The sequence below is a fragment of the Ciconia boyciana genome, chromosome 9 (genome assembly GCF_034638445.1).
Source record: "Ciconia boyciana chromosome 9, ASM3463844v1, whole genome shotgun sequence".
Classification (NCBI taxonomy): Eukaryota; Metazoa; Chordata; class Aves; order Ciconiiformes; family Ciconiidae; genus Ciconia; species Ciconia boyciana.
This window is the reverse complement of record NC_132942.1, coordinates 8,957,878-8,981,001: the sequence shown is the minus strand read 5'-3', so window position 1 is coordinate 8,981,001 and position 23,124 is coordinate 8,957,878. Positions and strand designations below refer to the sequence as shown.

Genomic DNA, 23,124 nt, shown 5'->3' with positions numbered 1-23,124 from the left:
CAAATCAAGTTTCTCAACTTCCCAGTCATGGAGAAAAGCAGAAAAAGTGTAAGAGAAAGGCTCAAACCCATTCCCACACCCAAGTTCAAAATAACCTATTTAATTAATTTTAAAACACTTTATAATTCAAAATTGGGGGGTGATGTGGTATATATTGTTTACATATATACATGTATATATATAGCAGGTAGGAGGAACATGATTTGCAATGCTGAGCTGATTCCTCTGCAGACACCTCCAGCAGAAAAAGAGGATCATTGGGTAAATTTGTTCCTCCCTGTAATAACGGCTATCCATGGCAACTAAAACACCCCGTTATCGAAGCTGTATCTGAATTCATGCTCAGAGGAAAGACCATCACCCTCCCCCAACTTCCCCAGACCTTTCAGGGTAACCCCTACTTACAATTGTGAAGTTCATAACCTTCAGAATCCAGATGGTCATAGCAAGGTTCACCAGGATTAAAATCATTAGGAGCAGCACAAAGAAATAGAGGCATCTCTTCCTCCAGCCATAAATCCCCACTTTGTATACCTGGGGTCCTTCCGAGGTCTGCATGGTGCTCCGGTGTGCGTACTGTTCCTGAGGCATCTGAAATGATCACAAAGAAATAACCACGTGTATTAAGCGGCAAGAGAAAGCCGATGATAAAAACTGCTTGTGTCTGTGCCTCTTAGAGGGTTTTGTTTTTTCTTTTTCAGAGTTTACCAGCTGGGCAGCGTCTCTTTCGGTATCTTCATTCTGCATTATTTTTCTTTCTCCTTACTGTATGCAGTAACATACCGAAAGAGTATTTTAGGTGTTACACGTATATATATATTTATAAATACACGTAAGCACACTGTCTAAAGGTATCCTATGGAGATCACTCTCGAGTAACTCTCTTCACCGCCCCAGGTTTTGCAAGGCAGGCACTCCAGGGCCTCTAAGGATCCTGAGGGGAAAATTTTGCATGCGTTTGGTAAAAGCAGTTGAGTTCAGCAGTTTGTTTTGAAGATGCAATATTACTTCTCAGAGGCTTTAATTTAAAAAAAAAAAAAAAAGGAAATCTCAAAAAATCATTCCTTCCAGCCAAAGAAAAGAGGCAAAGGGGAAATGTTTGCCCTTCTCCCTTCCCGCACCCCAATCCTTCTTAGCCAAGTAAACCTGAAGCACAGCTCCCACATCCCTAACAAATTATCCCCAAATATCTATGCTGCTTTAACAAGGATACTGATACCTCGGGTGGGCACAGCACGCTAGGACAACACCGGGAGCCAAAACCAGGGAAAAAAGGAAGGAAGGAAAGCCGGTGCTGAGGAAAGCAGCGCGGCAGCATCCCCAGGAAGAATTCGCTTTACAGTCCCCTGTGGCGAGCACCGTCCCCCTCCTGCACCCCGGTACCCGGCTGGCTCCCGGCAGTCAGGGATCTGGCTGTCCCCACCGTGGATGGAAAGAGACGGGTGCTGTTAAACAGCATTGCAACCTGCTGGGATCGGGGTCCGGAGCACAGCCGCCGCACAACGGTGCGTGTGAACGGCTGCGTGTGCATGGGTTGTGATCGTGGAGGTATTTCGTGACGCACAAATGAAAGTATTCATGTTCTCGTCCTTCACATTCGGGGTGCGGAAAGCCACTTTCATGGGCTTCCCCCAGGGATCAGTTTCTTATGTTTTCAGACTTTTTTGACGCACAGACTGATGATATCATATAATCTCTAATAACACAGTTTGCTGAATGTTTTGCATTTTAGACTCTAGACAAATAAACCACCACCAAACACGTTCTTGCACTACTGATTCAACACCACAGGCTTCTTCCTCAGGGTATCTGGCATCGATGTTTGTATTCAGTGAATTACAAAATTCACATAACAGGAGGAAACAATGCGAGTTCCTCTCTGTGGGAGTGTGATCCACAAGGGCAGAATGAGACAATGGAAGAAATCAGATGCTCATTCATAGCAGCTTATGCTTGTTTACCATTAGTTTCCTGGTTTTTTCCTTACTTTTTTGCTAATAGCTTCATACTCCAGCATCTAATAAAATACAGCATGCAGTCGGCAGTGGTGTAGAGCCCATTGCAGGCTGATGCAAGGTGAGTTTCTTCATGGCATAACTTTTGTTCCAACAGCATTGCACCAGGGATGAAGTTAACACTTTCCCTTTGCTGCTCCAGTGCTGAAGCCCACACGTTTGACGCAAGGGCTGCCTGAAGAACCAGTTACCTTTTTTTTACCTTTCACTGCTCCAGAAGTCACTAAGACCTGTGTTTTCTAACGCTGCCTGGTGTTGTCACCTACGGCACAGGGGATCATCCACCTCTCCCTTCCTCCACAAGCCTTCACCCCTCACCCAGGCTGAAACAGTGTCTCAGGTGCTAAATAAATCCATTCAGGCACTAAATTCCTTTCAGACCCTCTCCCGATCTGGACCTATAAAGCAAAGCTGACTTAGCGGCATATTCAGGAAGGCTGTGTTTAGCCCGGGGAGGCTGGTGTGCTCGCACCCCTGCCCTCATTCCCAACAGCGATGCTCCTCCGGAGGGCGGAGATGCCCATCTCCACCTCCTCTAATGTCAGCAGCCGTGTTAACCCCCCACATTCAAAATTCACAACAGTGGCTGAAAACCATAAGATTTTAAAAAATAACACCAAATGAGGTGCTCCTATCATTTTGCTCTCAGCTTTCTGAACCATCGCATTTTTAAGCATTTTTTCCTCTTACAGACCTGAGGGCTACAGTTCACCCAGGAGAAAAAGCGGGTCAGACTTGTGCAACAGTGAGGTGCTGCAAAGGACCCCCGCAAGAGGAGACCCAGGGCACCGCCGCTGCCCACTGCAGGCAGCTGCCAGGCTGAGCTCCCTCCTTTCGAACGAAGGTGCTGCCTGTGCTCGCTAAGCTAAAACTGGAACGAGGCGAGCTTCAGCCAGCCCATCCACGCCTCCAAGCCCGCCTGCTTTTTCCAGCTTTCTCAGCTGGTCTAAAAAAAGGATCTCGCATCCCCCCACAAACCATGCCTCATTTACAACCTCAGACTACCCCAGCCCCAGCTAATGCCGTGAAGATCTGCAACGTCAATTAGCGCAGACGGTCATACTGCGTCGGGAGGAGCCAACAGCTCACAGCAAATAAGCCTGTTCTTAATTCGGGTTGGCTCAGCCAGTTTAGCCAACGTGCGTTAAAAGTACATCACCAAAGAAAGGTGTGTGTGTACTGAAGAGCAGTTTTCAACACTGTAAGTGGGCTCACCATAAATCACTTCTGCTGCTCAGACCAACTGGGTTATCTATCTCTACACCGCAAAAGCACCCGAAGCCCAGGCAGACCTGTAGCTTTTACCAAGGAGGAGCAAAGTAAGTTGCTTACAACAGATCCAGCTCAGTCTTCACCAGTGTTTTTGCTCACAGATGCCATGTCAGCAATGTGGAGGGCTTTGCAGCACAGAGCTCATCAGAGAGAGGAGCTGGGTCACCAACAAATACACGCACTTGGAGAAAAACAGTTCTTTTTACACTGCTACAACCACTCTGATCTGTGCAAAGGGAAAACTTAAACAACAATAAATTACAGAGTTTCCACTACCTAGGGGAAATTATAACCACAACTACTGTACAGTCAAGGATTTTATTGCCTAATATTTTAACAGGGGATCCTGGAGAGCACATATTAAATGCAGCCTCTCCCTCGGAGAAAATGAATAAATTGCATCTCTAACTCTCTCAAATCATGGAAAAGGTTTGACCAATAAGAAACAATATGAAATACCCAGCTCAAAATATCTCTTTATTGCAAAACTTGTTTATTCTCTTCATCTCTTTCCTTCTCTCTCTCTCTCTCTCCTTTTTTCTTTTTTCTTCACTTGCAATCTCTAGGATGGAGAAAATGGCATATCCAGCCGGGGCAAAACTTTGCAGACCTCAAAAGAATTTATAGGAACAGAACATAACCACAAAGAGCAACTTGCATCCAGACAGCAGCCTGATTTTGAGAATTTCTCTGGTGCTGATAAAATATTTCGCTCACAGCTGCCCTAACAGAGATAGACCAACTAAAGTAGTACAACACGCATGATGAGCATGACTTAGTAATACAGCATAAACTTATAACAAGAAAATAACACGGGAATCGTAGGTAGCATGTTCTTTCTACACAAACTCTCACACAGCTACATTTAAAGCTATATATGATTTCTAGCTAGCATTTCCCCCCTGAATTCTGAATACCAAAGGAAAATGCTCATGTCTGTAGTCCTCCAGGAAGAGAAGACAGAATGATGGACAGAGAGTGCTGAGGTGTGTTAAACAAACAAGTAGAATAAAGCAGCCTGCAAGGCAACTACACAAGGAACAAGCTATATCCACTATCAATACTCTGCTCTGTGTGGGCGGGAAAAGTATGCTAGTCATAATTTACATTTTGGCAACTTCTCCCGACTCAAACATTAAAAAGAACTAAGGCACCAGAAAAAAAAGTATTGCTGTGAAAGGACATCCAGTGGTTGCATTTGCAAGGGACCCCCCCCCCCCTTCAATTACTGAGCCAAAGGGAAAGGCTGCCAGTTGCTTAATGGGATTTTCTTTTTTTTTTCAGGAAAACATTAGGAACAACCACCTAATTTCATAATAGTGGTGAAAAAATAATACTGAAACAAATATAGAAATTGGAAAGAGAAGCGCTCCTTCCAAAAGGCAAATCTGAAAGTATCTGCCTGCCATGAGAGGGCTTGAAGACACACGTGCACAGCATTGGACCACCATTAGCACATGTGCAATCCCATTTACAATACAAAAAATGCAGCATGCCAAATCTTTGCAGTTTAGCCAAAGACAACATTACCATGACTACAAAAGTATAGCCTGGAACCCGCGTAATTCTCCAAGGAATTCTTGCTGCTGCAGAAAAATGGGTAATAAGTTTTTGCACAAGAGCTGTACGCTGAGTCCTTATATATGAACACTGCAAACAGGGCCTGATACAAAATCCAGTCTGTTTAGAAAAGCTATTCATCCTTTCACTTTAGCATACCTTAGAGATATGGTCCATGACAAGAAAGATTTATTTGTTTTTTTAAGACCACTGGAAGAGTCATGCCACTACATTCCCTGATCTGCACAGGCTGCTCACCGAGTACTTCTGGCAAAGAACCTTCAGCACTTTCCTTCTTCAGTAAAGCTGAAACCAGACTCAGCTGAAAGGCATCACAAATCAGAACTGGCACTGAGTTTCCAAAAAATCACATCAGACCCCACCAGTTATGGCAAATCTTTATTGCATGCCTCTCTCCCTTCCACGGTATCCCTCCTGCCCTGGCACAAAGCTTCTCATTCAGGGCGTGCAACCCAGATTAACGATTCATCAGGCAGAAGTGTTTTATATGCACAAGGATGGATAAACACCTTTTCCTTGCTAAAACCGGAGCTGTAACATGCCCTGGCCATGCTGGCTTTGTAGGCTCAATGAGGGCTATGAACAGGGTGAGGCATAACAAGAGGAATCAATAATGTTTCTGTGCCACGGGGGTTTCTTTGATCAGCGCTTAAATGATGTATGTTTAGTAACAGAACAATTTTAAGCTGAAAGGGGATGCAGTCTGGGAAGGCAGCTTCTCTCTTAGGGGCCCACTTGAAATTTGCTGCCGAAAATTCCCTAGAGCTCATCGAAACTGCTCACTACAGCATGGACCAAAAGCCCCTAAGCCTTGTGCAGCCGACACGGCACCTCTCCTCCCTGCCTGCCTGCATATAACTGAGGTGTAACAACTTCATCAGAAAAACGAAGAGCATCTGACCCCGGGCTAACCCGTAGCATGGTGATGGGAAGACATTCCTAGAGATGAGAGAGGGGTTCAAATTCCCTCGGGCCTTGGACCTACATCTCCCACATCTGCCTTCTCTTTGTGTCTGTATCACCGACATCCTCTTCTCTTTCTCTTTGTTTTTTGAAACAGAAACCTTTTCTTTTGGGCTGAAATGAGGGGGAAAAAAAAACCGAACTAAAAAACCTCCAGAGGTGCTCTCTGCCATATCACTGGAAGGCAATGCACTTGTATTCACTAGCTGTAAATGCTCTGCAGATTCATCCTCTTTAATTTCTCTGTCTTTTAAGTGCACACTATCCACCAGGTTCAAAAGAACAGACATTTCTGGAGTGTGACTGAGAACAAAATTTGGCACGAAGAAGGGTGTTTTGAGCCATCTATCAACAAGACCTTTTGCCTCTCCGCTCCCCATAAAACTCTCTCTCAAGCTTGACACTCCCAGGCCTGTTAATCCACCAGCACCATGACCCAGAAGTGATTTATGGCCCCGCACACGTGTCAGACCACAGCCTGGGCCTCCATAAAAGGATCCGGCTCTGGAAAATGACTTCTCACTTGCAGCTTGGCCAGCAAGGGCAGAGCACTGGGGAACAGCCCAAAGGATGAAATACTTGCTGGGGTAGTTAAATCTCACAGCACTTTTCTCCAGCACCATCGAAGCCATGAACTCGGGCTCTTCCACCCCGATGGTTGTGCCAGTGTGGCCTCTGTCGCTGCCGTTGGTGTCCCCAAAGCTGAAATCTTCCCTCTCTGCTTGTCCCTCTGCTTCTGTCAACCGTTCCCATCCCTCCACATGGGGAGCAGCTATTCCACAAGTTGGAAAGACCATCACCACTCAGTGCCCGCTTGTCGGGTATTACCGCAATGTGATACATGGCCAGAAAGACAAAAAGGGGAAGGAAACAACCTAAGGAATGTTTTCTTCTTTTCTGACTAGTTTCTATCAGTGGGGCACGTCACATGTAGCGTTCTTCAAATATCTCACCTGATTCTGGCAAACATAAGCACATCTACAAGCTCTTCCTGGTCTGCACAGTCCATCGGTGCATGCTCTGCCCGGTACACTAGGAAATACTTCTTTTCCCATCCCCACCTCTTATATCGTGAGGAAGTTGGACTCACTCAGCACAGGCAGCTGGGGAGACCTTGGGGATTCATCTCCTGGCAAAGCATCTCTAATCCACATCCCTCAATGCTCCAGGCTACCCCTTACCTCTAACATCTTGAGAGCTCATGTAATTGCCCCAGTTGCTAGGACTGACAGCATTTTGACAATAAACATGCTTGAGGATAAGGGCACTGCAAAAGCCTCAGTTTATAAACCAGTATCTTTGAGCAGACGGATTGAATGAAAAGCTGAACACGGGACTTCTGCCCTGCTCCGTCACTGCTCTGCATTCACGGAGCACTTACTGTAAAACTCTAAACATATTAGAGTTTGCCAGAACAAAACAAAGCAACAGGCAACTCCATCTCTGAACAGCATCTCCTGAAACAAAAGTGGTATTTTATTATGATGCTGCAAGAGACTGTGAGCAATGTGATGCTACTATTGCTTCTCTTCTCTGAGACGAGAAACATGTCTGTTTTCTTGAGTGTTTCTTCTAACTTTGAGACTTTTTTCTTGATAGTTACTTTGTCTCGATATTTTTCTTTTTCAGAATTAAGGAGAAAATGGAAAGGAAAGTTAACAAGGAAGAAAAAGTTCCTGCAGTGAGTTCTCTTATGTATCAAGCTAGTCAACAAAGAATGTCTTTCACAAAATGCCCCACAATTTGTAGCGATACATTCACGCTGCATGCAAACATCATACCGGCTTTGCTGCATTCACACGCTGGTTCCTTTGCACCACTCAGATGATGTGAAGCAATCATAAGCCTATGTCCATCGGTGCCAAGTTTATAAACGCTCTTTCCCACTGGAGTATCTCAAAGCAGGATGAACAAATATGAGAACTACACTAAAATACCCAGCAGCAGGTTTGACTCCAGGAGGCTGTGGGAACAGCAAGAGGGATATAATCAACTGAGCTCAAATCAGAAAGCAAGCTACAGGAGGTGATACTTTGCAGACTTCTGCCCCAACACACTCACCCCACAGTACCAAGAAAAAAGATATGGCTTGTCGGAATGTGCAAAGCAGGATCGTAATATGTATTTATACAGCTGGAATCCAGCCGGCATGGCACAAATTGATAACTGTGGGCTTGAGCATGTGCCAAGATCCAGAGTACAGTCTCTGCTGTGATCCTGCTCTCACAACTTAAAACTTTTCTGCTGCATCTTCCCTCCACACGATGTGCTTACTGTGCTTATCCATTTGCTCATTTGCACAGACACACTTGCTTTCTAATTTGCTCTTGGGAAGGACCAGAAGAAGGAATACACGTATTAGGGTGTGCTAATGGCTCTCTTATCTGTGTGCTTCCAAGACCAAGACACCCTCCAATTTCACTTTAGATGCCTAACATTCTGTCCACAAGCACACACTCTTCAGTCCTTTTGGATACAAAGCAAAGTTTGAATACTTGACCCAGGTGGAGCTGCAGAAAGGTCACCTCTGGCAGGGGGAGGCTCAGGAGCAGCTGCCAGAGTTAGGGAGGAAACCACCACCTCCCTCAATCAAATCCAGCCCATGCCGTTGCAAAGAGCCTCCCCTGCCCTGCGCTGCCCGGACTCACACCCAGGCACCAGTGTCTCCACTAGGGTCCCGTCAAGAATGGGTACGGCAAACAGCCAGCTGTGCACTTGGGACATCCTATGATCCAGACTGATACCATACCTGATGAAAAACCTGCACCGCTCATCTCACCCAGACGTGGGGCAGGAGCACCCCTAAAGCCAGGTACGGCAGCGCAGCCCTGGCTGCTTCCTGCTAAGACAGACATATTCCGGTTTCTTTGTCTCTCTGTCTCTTCACCGCTGATGATCAGATTTGGGAGGTGGGATGCTGCATGATCAGAGGCAGGAACATGAAATTTTTTTTTTTTTTTTTAAATAAGCTTATAACTAGCAGTGAAGAAGATAATAGGCTGACTGGGTGCCTAAATTAACAGCTGCTGAGAAAAGCAATAGAGCTCCAAGTCTGCAGGGTAAGATGGCAGCCTGCAAAGGCTCAAACAGTCCAGATCATATGAGACCTTCATTTAACACAGCATTTTCACCGCAGGTATATTTTCTGCAAAGCAAACTTTGCGCTTATCAAGTCTCGTCATTTTCATCACACGCCTCCCTTTTCCACAGCTCATCTCTGTCCTTCCTCTCATTCCCTTCGCCCCCATCAGCCTCCAGGAAGCTACCGTACATCCACGGCTCTTGGGGGATGCCCTTCCTGCACCCCAAACCAGCAAAGTCCTCACTTGGCCCAAACCAACCCATTTCAGCTTACCATCACTTTTCACAGGAAAAAAAAGATACAGTGGCAAGGAGAAGATGCTCCTGAACACCCTTCTTTTTTCCCTTCCGTCACGTAGAATCTTTTTGCATTGGACCAGATAATATTCCCATTAAAGATCCAAATCCACTGAATACCACTCTTTCCAGGTAGGGTTTGCTGTGTGCCTGAGCCTGCCGTTATCCTTTGGAGTTGCCTACGTACCCGCTTCACCAGCATTACTGGGAGAAAGCTCTGGCCCTGTCACATACAGGATCTGATGCACTTTGGTGGCAAACCTCACCTTGTCACTGAATTTTCTGGATTTCCAAGATGAAAGACTGTTTGAGCCCTGTATGTGCAGTCCTGCTGGATGCAGGCAAACTGTGGGTCTACTCCCATGAACCAGCCAGAAACGCTTAGCGCTGTCCCACTGTATAATTTAATATCCTTAATTCATTCCTTGTGGAAAGCAAAAAAAAAAACACCACTGCCATAAAACACGGCTAAAAAGCATTTTCAACATGTCAAATAACATTGCTGTGAAAATCCAAGGAAGAGGCACTGGCAGAGGCAAGGAAGTTTCTGAAGCTGCGCGAGGCGGACGCCTCCTGACACCTCCATCCGCCTTGACGAACGCGCCGTACCCTAACTCCCAAACACAAGCCTACCATATAAGGTGCTGATATCTCTGCAAAGGCAAGAGAAGCTTTAATGCTGCAACTAAAAGGATGAGAGAGCATTGCCTAAATCTGGCAGGCTCCTAAAGAGAGAGCGAGCTTTTTATCATAAATGTTTCTTAAGTTATTTGGGGAAAGAAACGCAAATCAGAAGAGAAGTTGCAGATAGAACAGCCCCTAAATTAATGTTTTTCCTTTTAATCTGCTCTACATGGTTTCTGACTGTGCTGTCTGTTGCAGTTTGCTCAGGCTTTATAAAATACAGAAAAAAATATGCAGAGAAATCACAAGGCATTGATTATTACTGAATTACTGCCGCTCTTCACAAGCTAGCTGTACCAGGAATTGCCAAACACCCCCCAGACAAACATGCTTTCAACTCATTAAACAACTATATAATACAATGTGCATATAAATGTATTTATTACGACTGAATCACATTTTTCATCAAAATCGGTAAGTGACACATGGTACAGAGCCAACTTTTCGGTGGCTTCAGGTTATATACTTACTTATTCCCCCAAATGAAAAAGTTGAGAATTATTTGGTTACAGTGTTCATGCAGCCAGAGACGCAGCGCAGGAGTTGCTTTGCCTGCAGAATTACTACCGAAGCAAAGTTAGCCAGCAACCACCACCCACCCTCAAACGACTCCCATCCCTTCGCACATATGCCACGACTTCCCATTCTCGACTTTTCTTCTCTAAACAACAGTCTGAAAGCAAGAAGCCTCTTTGCACGAGCACAAAAGAACGGCAAACCACCCCGGCTGCAGCGGGAGGGAGCAAGGCAGCTCTTACCTACCCCTCGGCGGGCAGATGAGAACCCCGAGGGGTGCTGGAGGCTGGGGGGAAGATGCAGCGCGGCTTGCAGAGCAGCACGAGGCCTGGCCGGTGCTCATGAGCTGCCCCTGTCAGATTTTCCAACAGCAGAATTGCAGCCAAGTCCCTGCCCATGCCTGAAGAATTTCCTGAACAGCACTCTCGTTCTTTTTCTAACTGCTTTGAAACCGCACTGTCTGTACTTCAATAAGGCTTTGTCAGGCCAAGTTACAGCTACTGGGCTGGCTCCAGATAGCAATTGAAAACACATGTGTTTTGCATTAAAAGCCCCCTTCCCCGCACACACATTCAGACACAGACACCCCCGTCTGCGCCCAGCCCTGGAGCCTGCATGTCTTGCCTTTGCAGCTATAAAGCTAGCCATTTTGGTTAAAAAGAATAAAAGGATTACGTTGGTGGGGATTTTCTTTGGGAAGAAGAAAAAGGGGGTGGGAGGGATCCCATTCCCACGGATAACACCTTGCCCTGCCTCGTATGTTTTGCTAGTATCAGCAGGTCACAGGCGCCCAGGTTAACAGACAGCTTTGCCAAACCCCAACAAGCAAGGAAGCACAGGAATTAAAATTCCAGTTCACCACTACTCTCCTCTTACCTTTGCCTCTGTCTCTTCCAAAAATTGTGAGAACAGAAAGCATATTTTTAGCATCTCCAGACTCAGTTCAGCACATCAGAACTGTATCCTAATCTTGACACATACTCCTGTATCTGCTTATACTAAAAATAATACAACTATTTTTGAGCACTTTCATCCCTCTCCGCTTTCCAGCTGTCCTAACCCTTACAATTATTTTAAGCACCTTGCATCTCTTTTTAAAGAGCATTAACATTGCTCTGGGGTTGGCTTAAGGAAAAGAAATAGAAGACATAATGTTATACCTTTAATCAGAATGGGTCCCAGTTCTTAATATCCGTAATCATTTCCAGACAGCACCATGGGTCAAGGCAGCGAACGCAGGCTCTGGAGCTCGAGATGCCCTGCGCCTGGCATGTGCCTGTGAAGCGGAGCCGGAGTAGATGTGGAAACGCACATGGATGTCCCCCTTATTCCACCACGGCTAAGTCCCACCAAAGATGAAACACAGCAGCAGAGTTGTCAAGGTAACAATATAGAAAAGAGACAGTTTAAAGAGAGAGAGTTATATTTTTTCCCTCTTAATGTTCCTTTTCAAAACCATGCACTCCACTTCCATCGGGTTATTCTGTTCTGTGATTGTACAGAGGTGCGGCGGCCAGATGAAGTGTTTACAAGAGACAAATGCAGCTGGGGATTGGAAATAATTGAGACCCTTACGTATGGTCTGATCCAGAGCTCATTGAAGGCAGTAGGAAGCCTGTTGCCTTCCATGGGCTGTGGATTAGGTCCATAGCAAGGACTCATCCGCAGGAAGGCGAGATCTGCCTTTCACGCACCGGCAATGAGATCGTACAAAACCCACACGGGTTGCCTGTAGGGAAAGCCTGCAGTACTTCATCCATCCAACCTGTTTTGAGAGCTGCTGTGGTAACACCATGCGTGGCTTTCACCTGCACCTTGCCCTGCTACCAAAAATGCCCTTTTCTTAACTCCTGCAGAGCGCCGCACGTTGGCCAGCAATATTGCCCACACGCCCTGGCAATGCGCACAGGCCAGATTCTGGCAACCTGGACCAGCACCCCGACTGCACTGACTTCAGTGGGGATGTATGCGGTATGAGATGCTATTTTGCAGAAGACAATATGAAACCACCCGGTCATTCTGCCTCAGTTTTCAAGACTATAAGCCAAGCAAAAGGCACGCACACAAGCCACACACGTACAACCACTGGTGACAGCTTTCCAGATTTATTTGCACAGCTTGTGAGGAGTCAGTTTGTGTCAGAACAGAAACCACAGACTTTTGGATCGCAAATCAGGAGAGCCATCGATGCAGCTAAAAGAGGGTCTCCTAAACTGGCTGCAACAGCAATGATAATACTCTTTGGGCTGGCAACCAGTAACGGCTGAAACCAACGGCACCTAAAACCTTTGGAGTCTCTTAGTATAAATAAACTGAAACAGAAAAAATATGAACTGCAGATTCACATAATTAGATTTTCAGTTGTACAAGACAATCAGGCATCTGCAGAGCTGTTTGCAAGATGATAGTAGTCCTTGCCTTCTGTCTTAAATTTCCCCATGGTCTTTATTCAGCAAACCAGTTACGTATGGTGACAGGCAGTAACTTCAATGGATCGACGTGTGTTTTGAGTTAAGCACATGCTTCAGTGCTTTGTGGTCCAGGACTTCTTATGGCAGCCTGGCTCCGGCAGGACCAATAGTCAAATCATTTACCACATGGCAGTATGGTACTTTGAAATTATTGAGTTCTTTACACAAACACGTTAAATCAGTGGTTTGCAAATTTTTCTCCGTGTGTGGACCCCCAAATATTTGCCAAAGGAGGTGCATACCCCTTTAATAATTTCACAGAGAGAGATTTCTATGTACCCTACACAAAACTCTCTTTTTCTGTCATTTTTCACAGTTCCCTTGAGAATAGTCCACAGGCCTCCCATATGCCTGTGGACCACAGGCTGGAAACTACTGCTGGAGATAACTTAATCCCTTATTAAAAATGTAAATGATCTCTTCTATTTATGTGCCATACTTTCTATCTTCAGAATATTTACGCGAGCTGGCAGCGTGCTGGCAGGTAGAGACATGGGGAGGTGACAGCATTAATACTGCATTTTTTCCATTGGCATAATTAGTAGGCCAAGTCTATAAATATTTACATTAAATCTGTCAGGCATCACACCAACCTCAGTGATAACTTAAGGGTGTCTTACTGTAAACTGCATTAATGCCTAACTATTTTGTCATCAACTAACACATAAAATGCTCCTTCAAGCTAAGCCACTTTGACTAGGTTGTTTTTATCTCTTTCTCATTTGGGTACAGGGTTTAAAGATGCTTCAAGCATCAGAACTGTGGCTCAGGGACTGTTCTGTTTTTCTGTTATTGAGGTATCATTTGTATTACTGCCAGTGCTACCAAAAATATATGAACCTTGCAGGCGTAAAACTTAAGTTGATGTCGACATAACTATCTGCGTAACTGCTATTATTTCTCAGTACTGGCAGAGTTATGAGGATTAAAAAAACCTGCTAGAGCTCTTTGGGAAGATAAAAACAAATTAACCCCCCTCAAAGCTCCAATATCTTTGTAGCTGGAGATTGCAACATGTAGGGACTTCCATTTTGTGCAGGAGATCCACTCCACCTGGATCCATGAATTTTTACACCAGGAAATACATGAGACCTACAAAAGGTAGGAAGGAAAGTTTCTTCTCCACCATTTATACCTGTCCTGCATTTTGGCGTCCAGCATTTTCTAGAAGCAGCTGAAAATGATTTAGTATTTACTGTTGACTCAGCAATATTCATACCTAATTCTGTTTAACTGGTAATATCTATTTGCATCCAAAACAAAACTCATAGGTTTTTTATACTGTGCAGATTTCCAAGGACTCGCTGAAACATTCCCAAAACCTTCCTATGAAAATCAGGGGAAAAAAAATATGCAGAATCAGCATGTAAATGCAGGTGTGTGTGCACCTGGAGTGGAGGAAGAAGTCAAAATGAAATTTTTTAAGATCTGAATGAGATAATAAACAAACCCTTGTTCGAGGTTTCCCTCCAAACGACTCTTTTTTTATCCATTAAATCTCTTGAAATATCACAACAGAATAAATATAAATGTTCAAATATTTTTAAACTCTCAACTGAAAGAAATCATCTGCCCAATTATTATTATTTTAAATCACCCTCAGCCTGGGACTCTTGTAACAGGTCTCTTGCTTACGTGTGTGTAAAGGCAGAAGCCAAGGCTCATTTGAGCTCCACCTCCTTAAATGCAGAATTAAGGTAGCTGATGGATTAGAAAATTAACTCTTTTGGGTCAGGACCAGCAAGCCATGGGAAGGCAACTATTGGCATTCGCGACAGATTTGCCCAGCCCTGAGCATCCAGAGAGGATGGAGGGCAATGTAATGAGAAAGGGAGGGGAGGAGGGGGTTCCCCAAATTTGTTTAGCTAATGGCAGTAGTTGTTGGAGAGGAATGCTCCACTGGAGGAAGAAAACCCATCCCTCTGTGTGTGTGTGTGTGTGTGTGTGCGCGCGCGTGCAGGGAGCGAAGGTCTGATTGGATGGTAGGGAGCAAAATCCTATTTAAGTGCTGCAGCTGTGAATGAATGAAGGCACACAGGTCATCAGGTAATCACACGCAGGGCTGAGATGGGCCTGTTGGACAAGTGGAAAGGAAATGGGAGAAAATGAAAAAGCACTCGTGTGTGTGTGTGTGTGTGTTCGGCTGTAAGGAGCCTGTTGCGACCGTGCCTGGAGAGCAACCGATTGTCTGTGCATGCAACCATGCGCTGGAAGCAGCCAGACTGGCAGTGCCTACATCCTCACCCACTGCTCTAGTTTCTTCAGAGGAGATAAATACGGCTACATTTTAGCACAAAGCTATAAATATAGGACTGGTTATGAGATGCAAGATCTTCTAATTCTCGGAAACTAAAGACAAAGAGGGGCAGAGCTAACTCCACTGTGGCCCTGCTCTTGCAGACAGGCATCGAAGGATGCTCTGAATTTCACACAGATGAGAAACTCCAGTAACGGCAGAGGTGACCCTGAAGTGGAGACCTTGCTTCACATGACACTGAGTTATTTAGATCCGACTATTAAATGTTGCCCCTTCTATTCATCTGGAGTTAGCAAACAGTATGACAGTGTAAACAAACCAAGGGAAACACAACAAAAAGTCCCGGTTTCATAGTAATTTTACAGGTGAGCTGGGGAACGGGAGGTCAGGGCAGCAGTTGGTGTCGCTTGCACAAGGCTGAAAACACAACATGAGCTCAGGTGAAGGGCTCAAGGGGGCGAAGGACTGAGCTTTTTACGAGAGGCCAGACCCAGACAGCTGCTGCTCAGGGTATGGAGTTTAGAAACATCAGCATCTCTGTTGCTGCTACGAGACAAGGATCGAAGTGGCAAAAAGTCATCAACAAAAGCAGAGATCTTCCACTGCACAGGCTCAGGAGAGCTGTAGAAAAGGGAGGGCAGAGGATGGAAATTCAAGTATCCAGTGTGCCAGAAGAACAGCAGGCTCATGCTTAACGTTGCGCAGGTTGATGTGTAACACCTGCACTGAGAGCAACCTGCTCCCAATGGCGATCTTCTCCTTAGGGTCCAAGACCTGCAGACTCCCTGAGCCCATTTGCAGACTGCAGTGTGCCTAATCAGAAAGCTCTGTGCCATGCTCCTTTTTCCACAAAAGCAGCGGTAGTGTTTACCTGTCAGCCAAAGAGCCACAGCCAGGACCACGTCCAGCTCTCCCCCCCGCCCCAACCACTGCTTTGTAATTATTCTGATGATTTCAGCCATTTGCAGGCTCTTCTCAGAAATAATTTAAGGCCAGTAGAGCTTGTTAATAGGTAAAAGGGAAAGTGTTCCTTTTCATTTCTCCAGCAACATTAATGTAATTATCCTGAATCATTCTCAAACTATGTGGGCTGTAAGTTCAAGGCAATATTACTATTACAGAGCCTTGTTCTTCCAGCCAGCATGTGTCATACTCCCCATCCAGAAGTCATTTATCAATAATGGGAAAGGTTTTCATTTACAAACAATAGAGCCTCTTCACTTGCAGCATGACAAGGAAGCAGGATGGGTATCACCATGCAAAGGTGTGCCACTTCCCTGGCGCTTCTACCCCTCTGGCATAAGAAATGCAAGAAAGAAAAAATAGCTGTGAAGATTAATTTCATACAGATATAAGAGCAAATATTCAGTTGGCCAGGCCAATAATTGTTCTTCTATTAAAGTCTTAACAGTATCCAAATTTATTACTCTTATCTGAGCAGCCTCACCCTTTGTTCTTTCAGAAATCAGGTTCAAGGCACAGTTGTTCTCTACGCTTAGATATCCTACTATATCACAAAGTTTAACACCACCCGATGCACCCAAATTTGGCTCTACAGAACAATTTTCATAGGCAGCATATCTGTATTTTTACAAAGCAATTACCAGGACTCTTGCAGAACACCAACAAGGCAGACAACAAGGACACTAAGACTTTTCCATGATCATGTGAGCCTCCTGAGATGAGCAGCAGTGACCATCATACATAATATCTGATCCAAAGGAGAACTCTTGCCCTCCTCTTCCCATGACAATATTAGTCACTCACCATCAGGCTAAAACCTGATGTGAAACATCCACTCTAGAATAAGAAGCAAGGAGACAGCAGTTTTGGTAATCAAAATGATGAGCAATCTTTGGCCAAATTCTGCAAATTCTTTCTCCCTGCTTATATTCTGCAAGAGGTGATAAGATACATACTGTTCATAAAGTAGCTCATGACAGTATGCAGATACTTGGAAATGTAGCAGAGTAAAGAATGATTATGCTTATATATAAATAAATGCACACATGTACATATACTCACATATTTTGAGTTTCAACAGAGAATGAGGGGGAAGGTTTAAAAAGCAAATTGATAGGAACATTACGCCACACTGAGATTGTGTAGAATGTGTGAGCCAGAGGGAAGGAAAAAAGATGTAATGGCCTGAGAAATAAATGCATGTTTGTATGTCAGTAATCACGCCTGACCTTTGCCAAAGAACTCAATATGGTAGAGGCATATCTGTGAGGATATTTTCTCCAAGGACCATGAAAAGGCCATTGTGCAAAAATTCCAGACTCAGATTTATCTACAGAGATCTACCCAATGGCCTCTCAATCTCAGCATCTCTGCTTCAGTTATTGGCAGGATGTCGCAAAGGGTAAAAAGCCATTTAATTGGGAAATCCCTTTATTGCTGTAGCTGTTACCTCTCCATTTCTGAGAGGATTCCTTGTGCTTTCCCATACCTAACCAGTTTCTTGGAGCCTGGGTTAGGGGTTTTTCCTGGATGTTCAACAGCAGCCATAAGGGCTGCAATGTCCAAGAAAGTTGACGAGACCATTTGCATTTGGTCTGCTGTCCTCTTCCAAATATTTATCTAATTCCCCAGCTGGTAACAGTGGCTTAGCCCTCACTCCAGTATCAGCGAGGGCTCCTGATGCTTCCAAATCTCTGTGTGAGCCAAAAGACTCACACTAAGGACGAGCGTAAAAATGTTTGGTCCCGTAAGAGTATGGAAGAGAGAAACTAACGTCCTGTCCCTTCCTCTGCAGAGTTGAGAGTCAACATACAACTCGGTTCTTGGGCCCATCTTTTTGTCCTATAACCTTATAATGACAGTCTTGGATTACCTGTGAGCACAGTGACCCTACAGTTTGGCAGCAACAGCATCTTTTTTTCATTAGTAGGACACAGGGAAAATCTTGTCTCATTCGTATATTTTGGAATGAAATTTCATCATTGCTGTGATTAATGTTAACATCATTTCTGTCCTAAATTCTCCATTCTTTCAGGCTAAAAATATCCTCCTGGATTTCCTGATATTGTCCAATGAGAATCACAAAGGGAGTGAGGGCAAAGAGAGAAAAAGAGAGAGAGGCTTTGTGTCTTGCACCCAGACTTACTTTTTGGGCAAAGTAGCTGTCAGGAAGGTGAGAGAGCTGTTCCCTTCTAAAATGTGAGGGACTTTACGTGCCCACTTTTCTCCCAAAATGACAGACAAAAGTTTCTGTGGATGCTTCTCAAAGAGTAGCAGCTTTCATGCTATCCCTCACTCAGAGATATATTTACAATTATAGTTTAAATCTATGAAATCGCTAACTGGTAATTAAAAAACAGCTTATTTGATTTTGTCTTTTTTCCAAGTGCCCACGTGGCTTATTCTCATTGTTCAGAAACGTCCTGTCTTCTCAGTTTCTGTGGGTTAGGGCCGTACTCAAGCTGGAGTAACGTAAGTAAACTCTCCCTCCACTGCAGCAGGAAGTATGCAAAGTGAAAAATTAAATCCTTTTCCCACAAAGCCTGTTTCCAAATGCAAAGATGACCTAATGAACGGCTTAGTGTTTTTGTAACCCCCCTGCCCTACAGAAGATCAGCATGAGAGAAATCAATGCAGAGCATTTACTCTCAATTGTGTGTGAAAACATATATGTATATTTAAGTAGAGTGATATTTAAGTAACGAGTAATGTATTGTTACAGTGGGGTTAGATGTGAATTCTGCAGCAACAGCTCCTATCTGAGAAGGCCGGAGGTTAAGTGTTTCTCAACGCGCTGCTCTAGCAAGTGAGCATCTGCCCCTCGTACGAAGCAGCACTGCCCTGCGATCGCATTAGCGCTGCTGAGCAAAGCCTCCTCCTTTCACCCCTTCAGCTATTTATCATCATCATAGAAAATCGGGAGCAATTTAGCACGGCGTTACAGAAGTCTCCATCCCTACTGCCACACAGAGGTTAAACCAATCTCCCTGCAATGCAACAGCAAAGCCGGTGCGTTTCTTTTAACCTAAATCACCTAGGTAGTTAGGCTTTAAAGGCGAGCAGGGGGGGGGAATGCATGTGCTTGCAGGGTCTGGAACAGTCCCAGAGTTTTATGGGTTTATCATCCCAACACATAAACTTTCTCCCAGTAGGGCTCCTTTTCACTTACCTGTTTTTATTATTCTACAGCTGGAACTCCATGGCAAATCTCTCAAAGGTTAACAGGCCTGTCCAGAAAGCGCAAGAAACAGCCCGGCTACAGTCTATGAATTTTAATGCTCTAGATTACAACAACGTGCTATTTTTATACCGTATAGCCGTCCACAATCAGCACTATTTCGGTAACTGTGTAAGATATGACAGAGGCCAAGGAAAGGTGCAATAACAGTTGTAAGACAACCCGCCTGCAAATAATAATAGAAGACCACCATAAAGATGGAAGGGGAGAGGGAGAGGAAATAACAAACCAGGGAGATTCAGAGAAACTCTAGCAAGGGCACCTCCATCTGCTAGCCTTAGAAACCAAGTAAATGTTGTTGTGCTACAGCAGGTCGGCACGCGTTTCAGACAGATGGTGAACCCCATGTGAAATTAGTCAATCTTTCTTTGATAGGTTTCAGAAAGCCCCACTGCTGTCTTCCTAAGAGTAATGACACCTTTATGCCGAAAGTTACAGGTTGTTGCAGGCAAAAGGACAGAAATACACCCACACACTTTCCTCATCCACTGTACACTCAAGCTGTCCATGTATTTTGCAACAAGGAATGCTTGCAGGCACTGAGACATCTCTCAGACACATGCTCTCTAAACCAACATGTTTTAGAAACTATTTAAAGAAAAAAAAAAAAAAGCTGGCTACCAGAATACCTGCGTTGCACTTCTTCATCCACTGCAATGCAGTGAACAGCAAACCTTTAAGTGATGCTTAAGTCTCACACATCTCAGTAAAGGATTTCTAAGCACCTTATGACGAGAGATTGTCACTGGGCAAAAATCAGGCCCCATCAGTTCTTTGGTTGTGCAGTGAACCCTGAACTTGCTTCAGCACTGGGGTAAAGGCATTTGCCACACCAGTCTTACAAAGGTTGAGTAATACTTGACTCTTGCCAAGGAGCAGATGACCACATCAGCCGGCGCAACGTCAGCGCAGCTCTGGTTGGGGTCCACAGCTGCACGGCGCTGCTGACGGTGTAACCGGAGGCTCCTGGGTCAGTGGATGCACCCAGCAGGCTGCAGCCCCCACGCAAGCAAAGCACCGGAGCACAAGTCGTGTTTTAAGTACTTTCTATAATAGATGCTTCCATGAGCATTTGACATAACTCAAATTCCATGCAATTCTATCCACAGACAACTGGAGTAACCCATGAATAAAATATTTCGCAAACCACCTGCTTTAGTGACTTCTTTAAATGAGCACCAGAAGCCCATCAGCCTTATGCTTTCTCCATGTCTTTTATCTACTTTGAAAACTAAGCCAGGTTACCCAACCTTAAAGCTGTGAGAGCGAGGGACAAACTCTCTAGCTGGAGGACACGGCACCCTCTGCACAAGGGGAGCAGAGGTGCAAACAGTCGGTCCAGGCACGAAGGCTGGGAGCATGGCTGGAGAGTAAGGGGTGGCAGGTCTGCACCATGATAATGCCTCTTACACCAGGGCCCAGAGAGAGTTTAGCCCTGTCTATCCTAAATTATTTGCATTTCTATATAAAGACAAACCCAAGGATTCCTTAAATATATAATTTGTCACAATTATGTGCTGGCATTTCTTTATAATTATCTTAACTACTTCGCTCTCAAGAAAATGTGGTTGAAAATGCAAGAAAATTATGCTGATCATTTGCTCATAATTAGATAGATTCAATAAAACCTGGTGCTTAGCATGTTTTGCATCTGTATACTCTTTATACGAAATTAATCTCAAAGATATCTCTATCATTTTTTAGTCCTTTGCTATCAAGCACATCTGATCTGGCAAGGATGGTCTTCATAAACAGATACCTCTGGAGGATTATTTAAAATCATTACTTTGCCCACAAAACAGTTCCCTAGCACTCCGGTGTTCCCTTCTGCTACTGTTATGCAAAGCTTGGAGAATTATGGGCTTTGGCTTGTTCTGAGAAGAAACCAATTATGGAACTGGTGATTTTTGTTGGAAGCCTGGTTATTTATGAAGAAAATAAGAACTCTTGTTTCCATGGTGGGAAGAATGTGGGGAAAAAAAAAAAGCAGTAATCTTGTGGCTCACTGCTCCAAATGTCTTTCAACCAGCATTTAACCAAAATGTTTGCTCAAAACGCTAGCTGCTTCTTGAAGCTAAAAGCAAGAATGAATACGTACATCTCAGCACAGAAGATGTCTTACCTAGGGTGCACTGATGAAGCTAAAGCTACTGGTAGACTCATAAACCCTATTGGCATTGTTTACCTGTGGATGAAACTTCCATCTGCTGGTCCAGATAAAGAAAATTCCTAGGAAGTGATAAACAATTGCTGTTTTCCTATGCAAAATGCCCCTTGTGTCACGGAAGTCCTATTAATTTTCCTGGGAGTGCACAAAATTAGATAAAAATGCTTATGTGTACTAAAAAAGACAAAATATATTTATGGAGCTCCTTTCTGCCGTCTCTACGGAGCAGTCCAATATGTCTTCAACCCCATATATAAGCACCTCTATTTACTACTCCGAGTATCTGATCTTCTTTTCTCTCTGTGTGAGAAATTTTTCTTCTTCCTTCAGAGTACTGTCCCTGTTTGTAAGCCTGAAGAATATGAAATAAATATGGTACTGCATATAAACAATGCACAATATAACAGAGCTTCTAAATTCAGAGTCAGACAAAGATACCAAGTTTGTTTTCTTTCTCAGTGATTGATGCCCTCTAGAAGAAATAATAATTATATGGCACAAGGAGGAGGAAAAAAGGCATGTTGAACGATATAAGCATTTAGTCAAAACATCATAACTGAAACACCGAGGAAAAAAAACGGTTTAAAACTGCTTAGCCTGAATAAGACAGCATTATTATCTGTAAAATGGATGAAAAATAAAACCCCTCCAATAAGAAAAGGACTTAAGAAATTTATTATACACTAATGCCATCTACCAGACATCAGTGGAACTAGCAGAAAAAAGTCAAATGAAACAGCAACTACAACAAAGATTAAGTAAGAAATGGTGCACAGCCTCAAGTCTTTTTTTTTAACAAGTATCAAATTCAAAATCTTGTTCTGTCTTTCCTTTTTTATCAGAGCAAGGATTTCAGGGCATCCGTGAATGCAGATATTTATCACTTCTTCTAATTGGCAAGGTTGCGGAAAAAACTTTTTAATTCCCCTTCCAACACAACTTTGAGGCACAACATATGTTTATGTGACTTTGAACTATCATTATTCTTCTCCTGCAAGCTGCCACTCTCTTATGCAAGGAAAAAAACCTTATTTCATGTCAAATTCCACATTGTCTCACGGCCTCTTCAACCTGCCTTGACTATCTTGATCCGTGAGCCCCAGCTCAGTGAGCTTTGCAAGTGGCTACACTGTCAACTTAATCACAGCCCTTATCTGTATGTGGAGACCAGTTTCCAAGGATTGCCTGATAACTGTAAAGGGGTCACTACTTGTCTTCTTGTCCCAAGTGGCCCCAGATTTATAGCCAGCTCCAAAACACACGTCAAGGACTTGTGACAAACCTTAACAATGCAGTCGCTTTTCCAGGAGAAAGATTTCCACCACCATTGAAGATGAGCTCCTTGAGTTGCCTCCTCCTAGAGCTCCTCCTCCCTTCTGTCTTCTCAGCCATGCCTTTTGTGCTAAGACAGAAAGCTGAAACAAATGAGCCCCAAAGGCAGCATCAAGAGTGTTTCTGTGTTATTTTAGAGAACCAAGAACATCTGTGTATTCTCATCTTTTGGAGACTGCAGATGGGATGGAAAACTTTTACTGAATCCTGCCACATCAAGACAGCCAACTTGCATGGCCAGTGATGCTCTGACTTCTTTCTCTGTGCCCTTCCCCTGGCAGTTCACC

The 23,124-nt window shown here is 44.2% G+C and overlaps 1 protein-coding gene across 6 annotated transcripts in view; it reads right to left on the bottom strand.

The window, feature by feature from the left end:
* Positions 1-23,124, bottom strand: part of SGCD (sarcoglycan delta) — a 225,724-nt gene that overhangs the window by 144,102 nt on the left and 58,498 nt on the right. For 2 of the 6 annotated variants that reach the window (XM_072872315.1, XM_072872321.1), the window contains exons 1-2: positions 10,652-10,834; positions 406-591 (exon numbers count right to left, since the gene is read on the bottom strand). In XM_072872315.1, coding sequence (XP_072728416.1) covers positions 406-591 — 186 coding nt within the window. In that variant the 5' untranslated portion in view covers positions 10,652-10,834. Of the gene's footprint in view, positions 1-405; positions 592-7,612; positions 7,748-9,475; positions 9,601-10,651; positions 10,835-23,124 lie in introns of those variants that run through there. The other 4 variants (XM_072872317.1, XM_072872320.1, XM_072872318.1 and 1 more) reach the window with 4 other exon arrangements.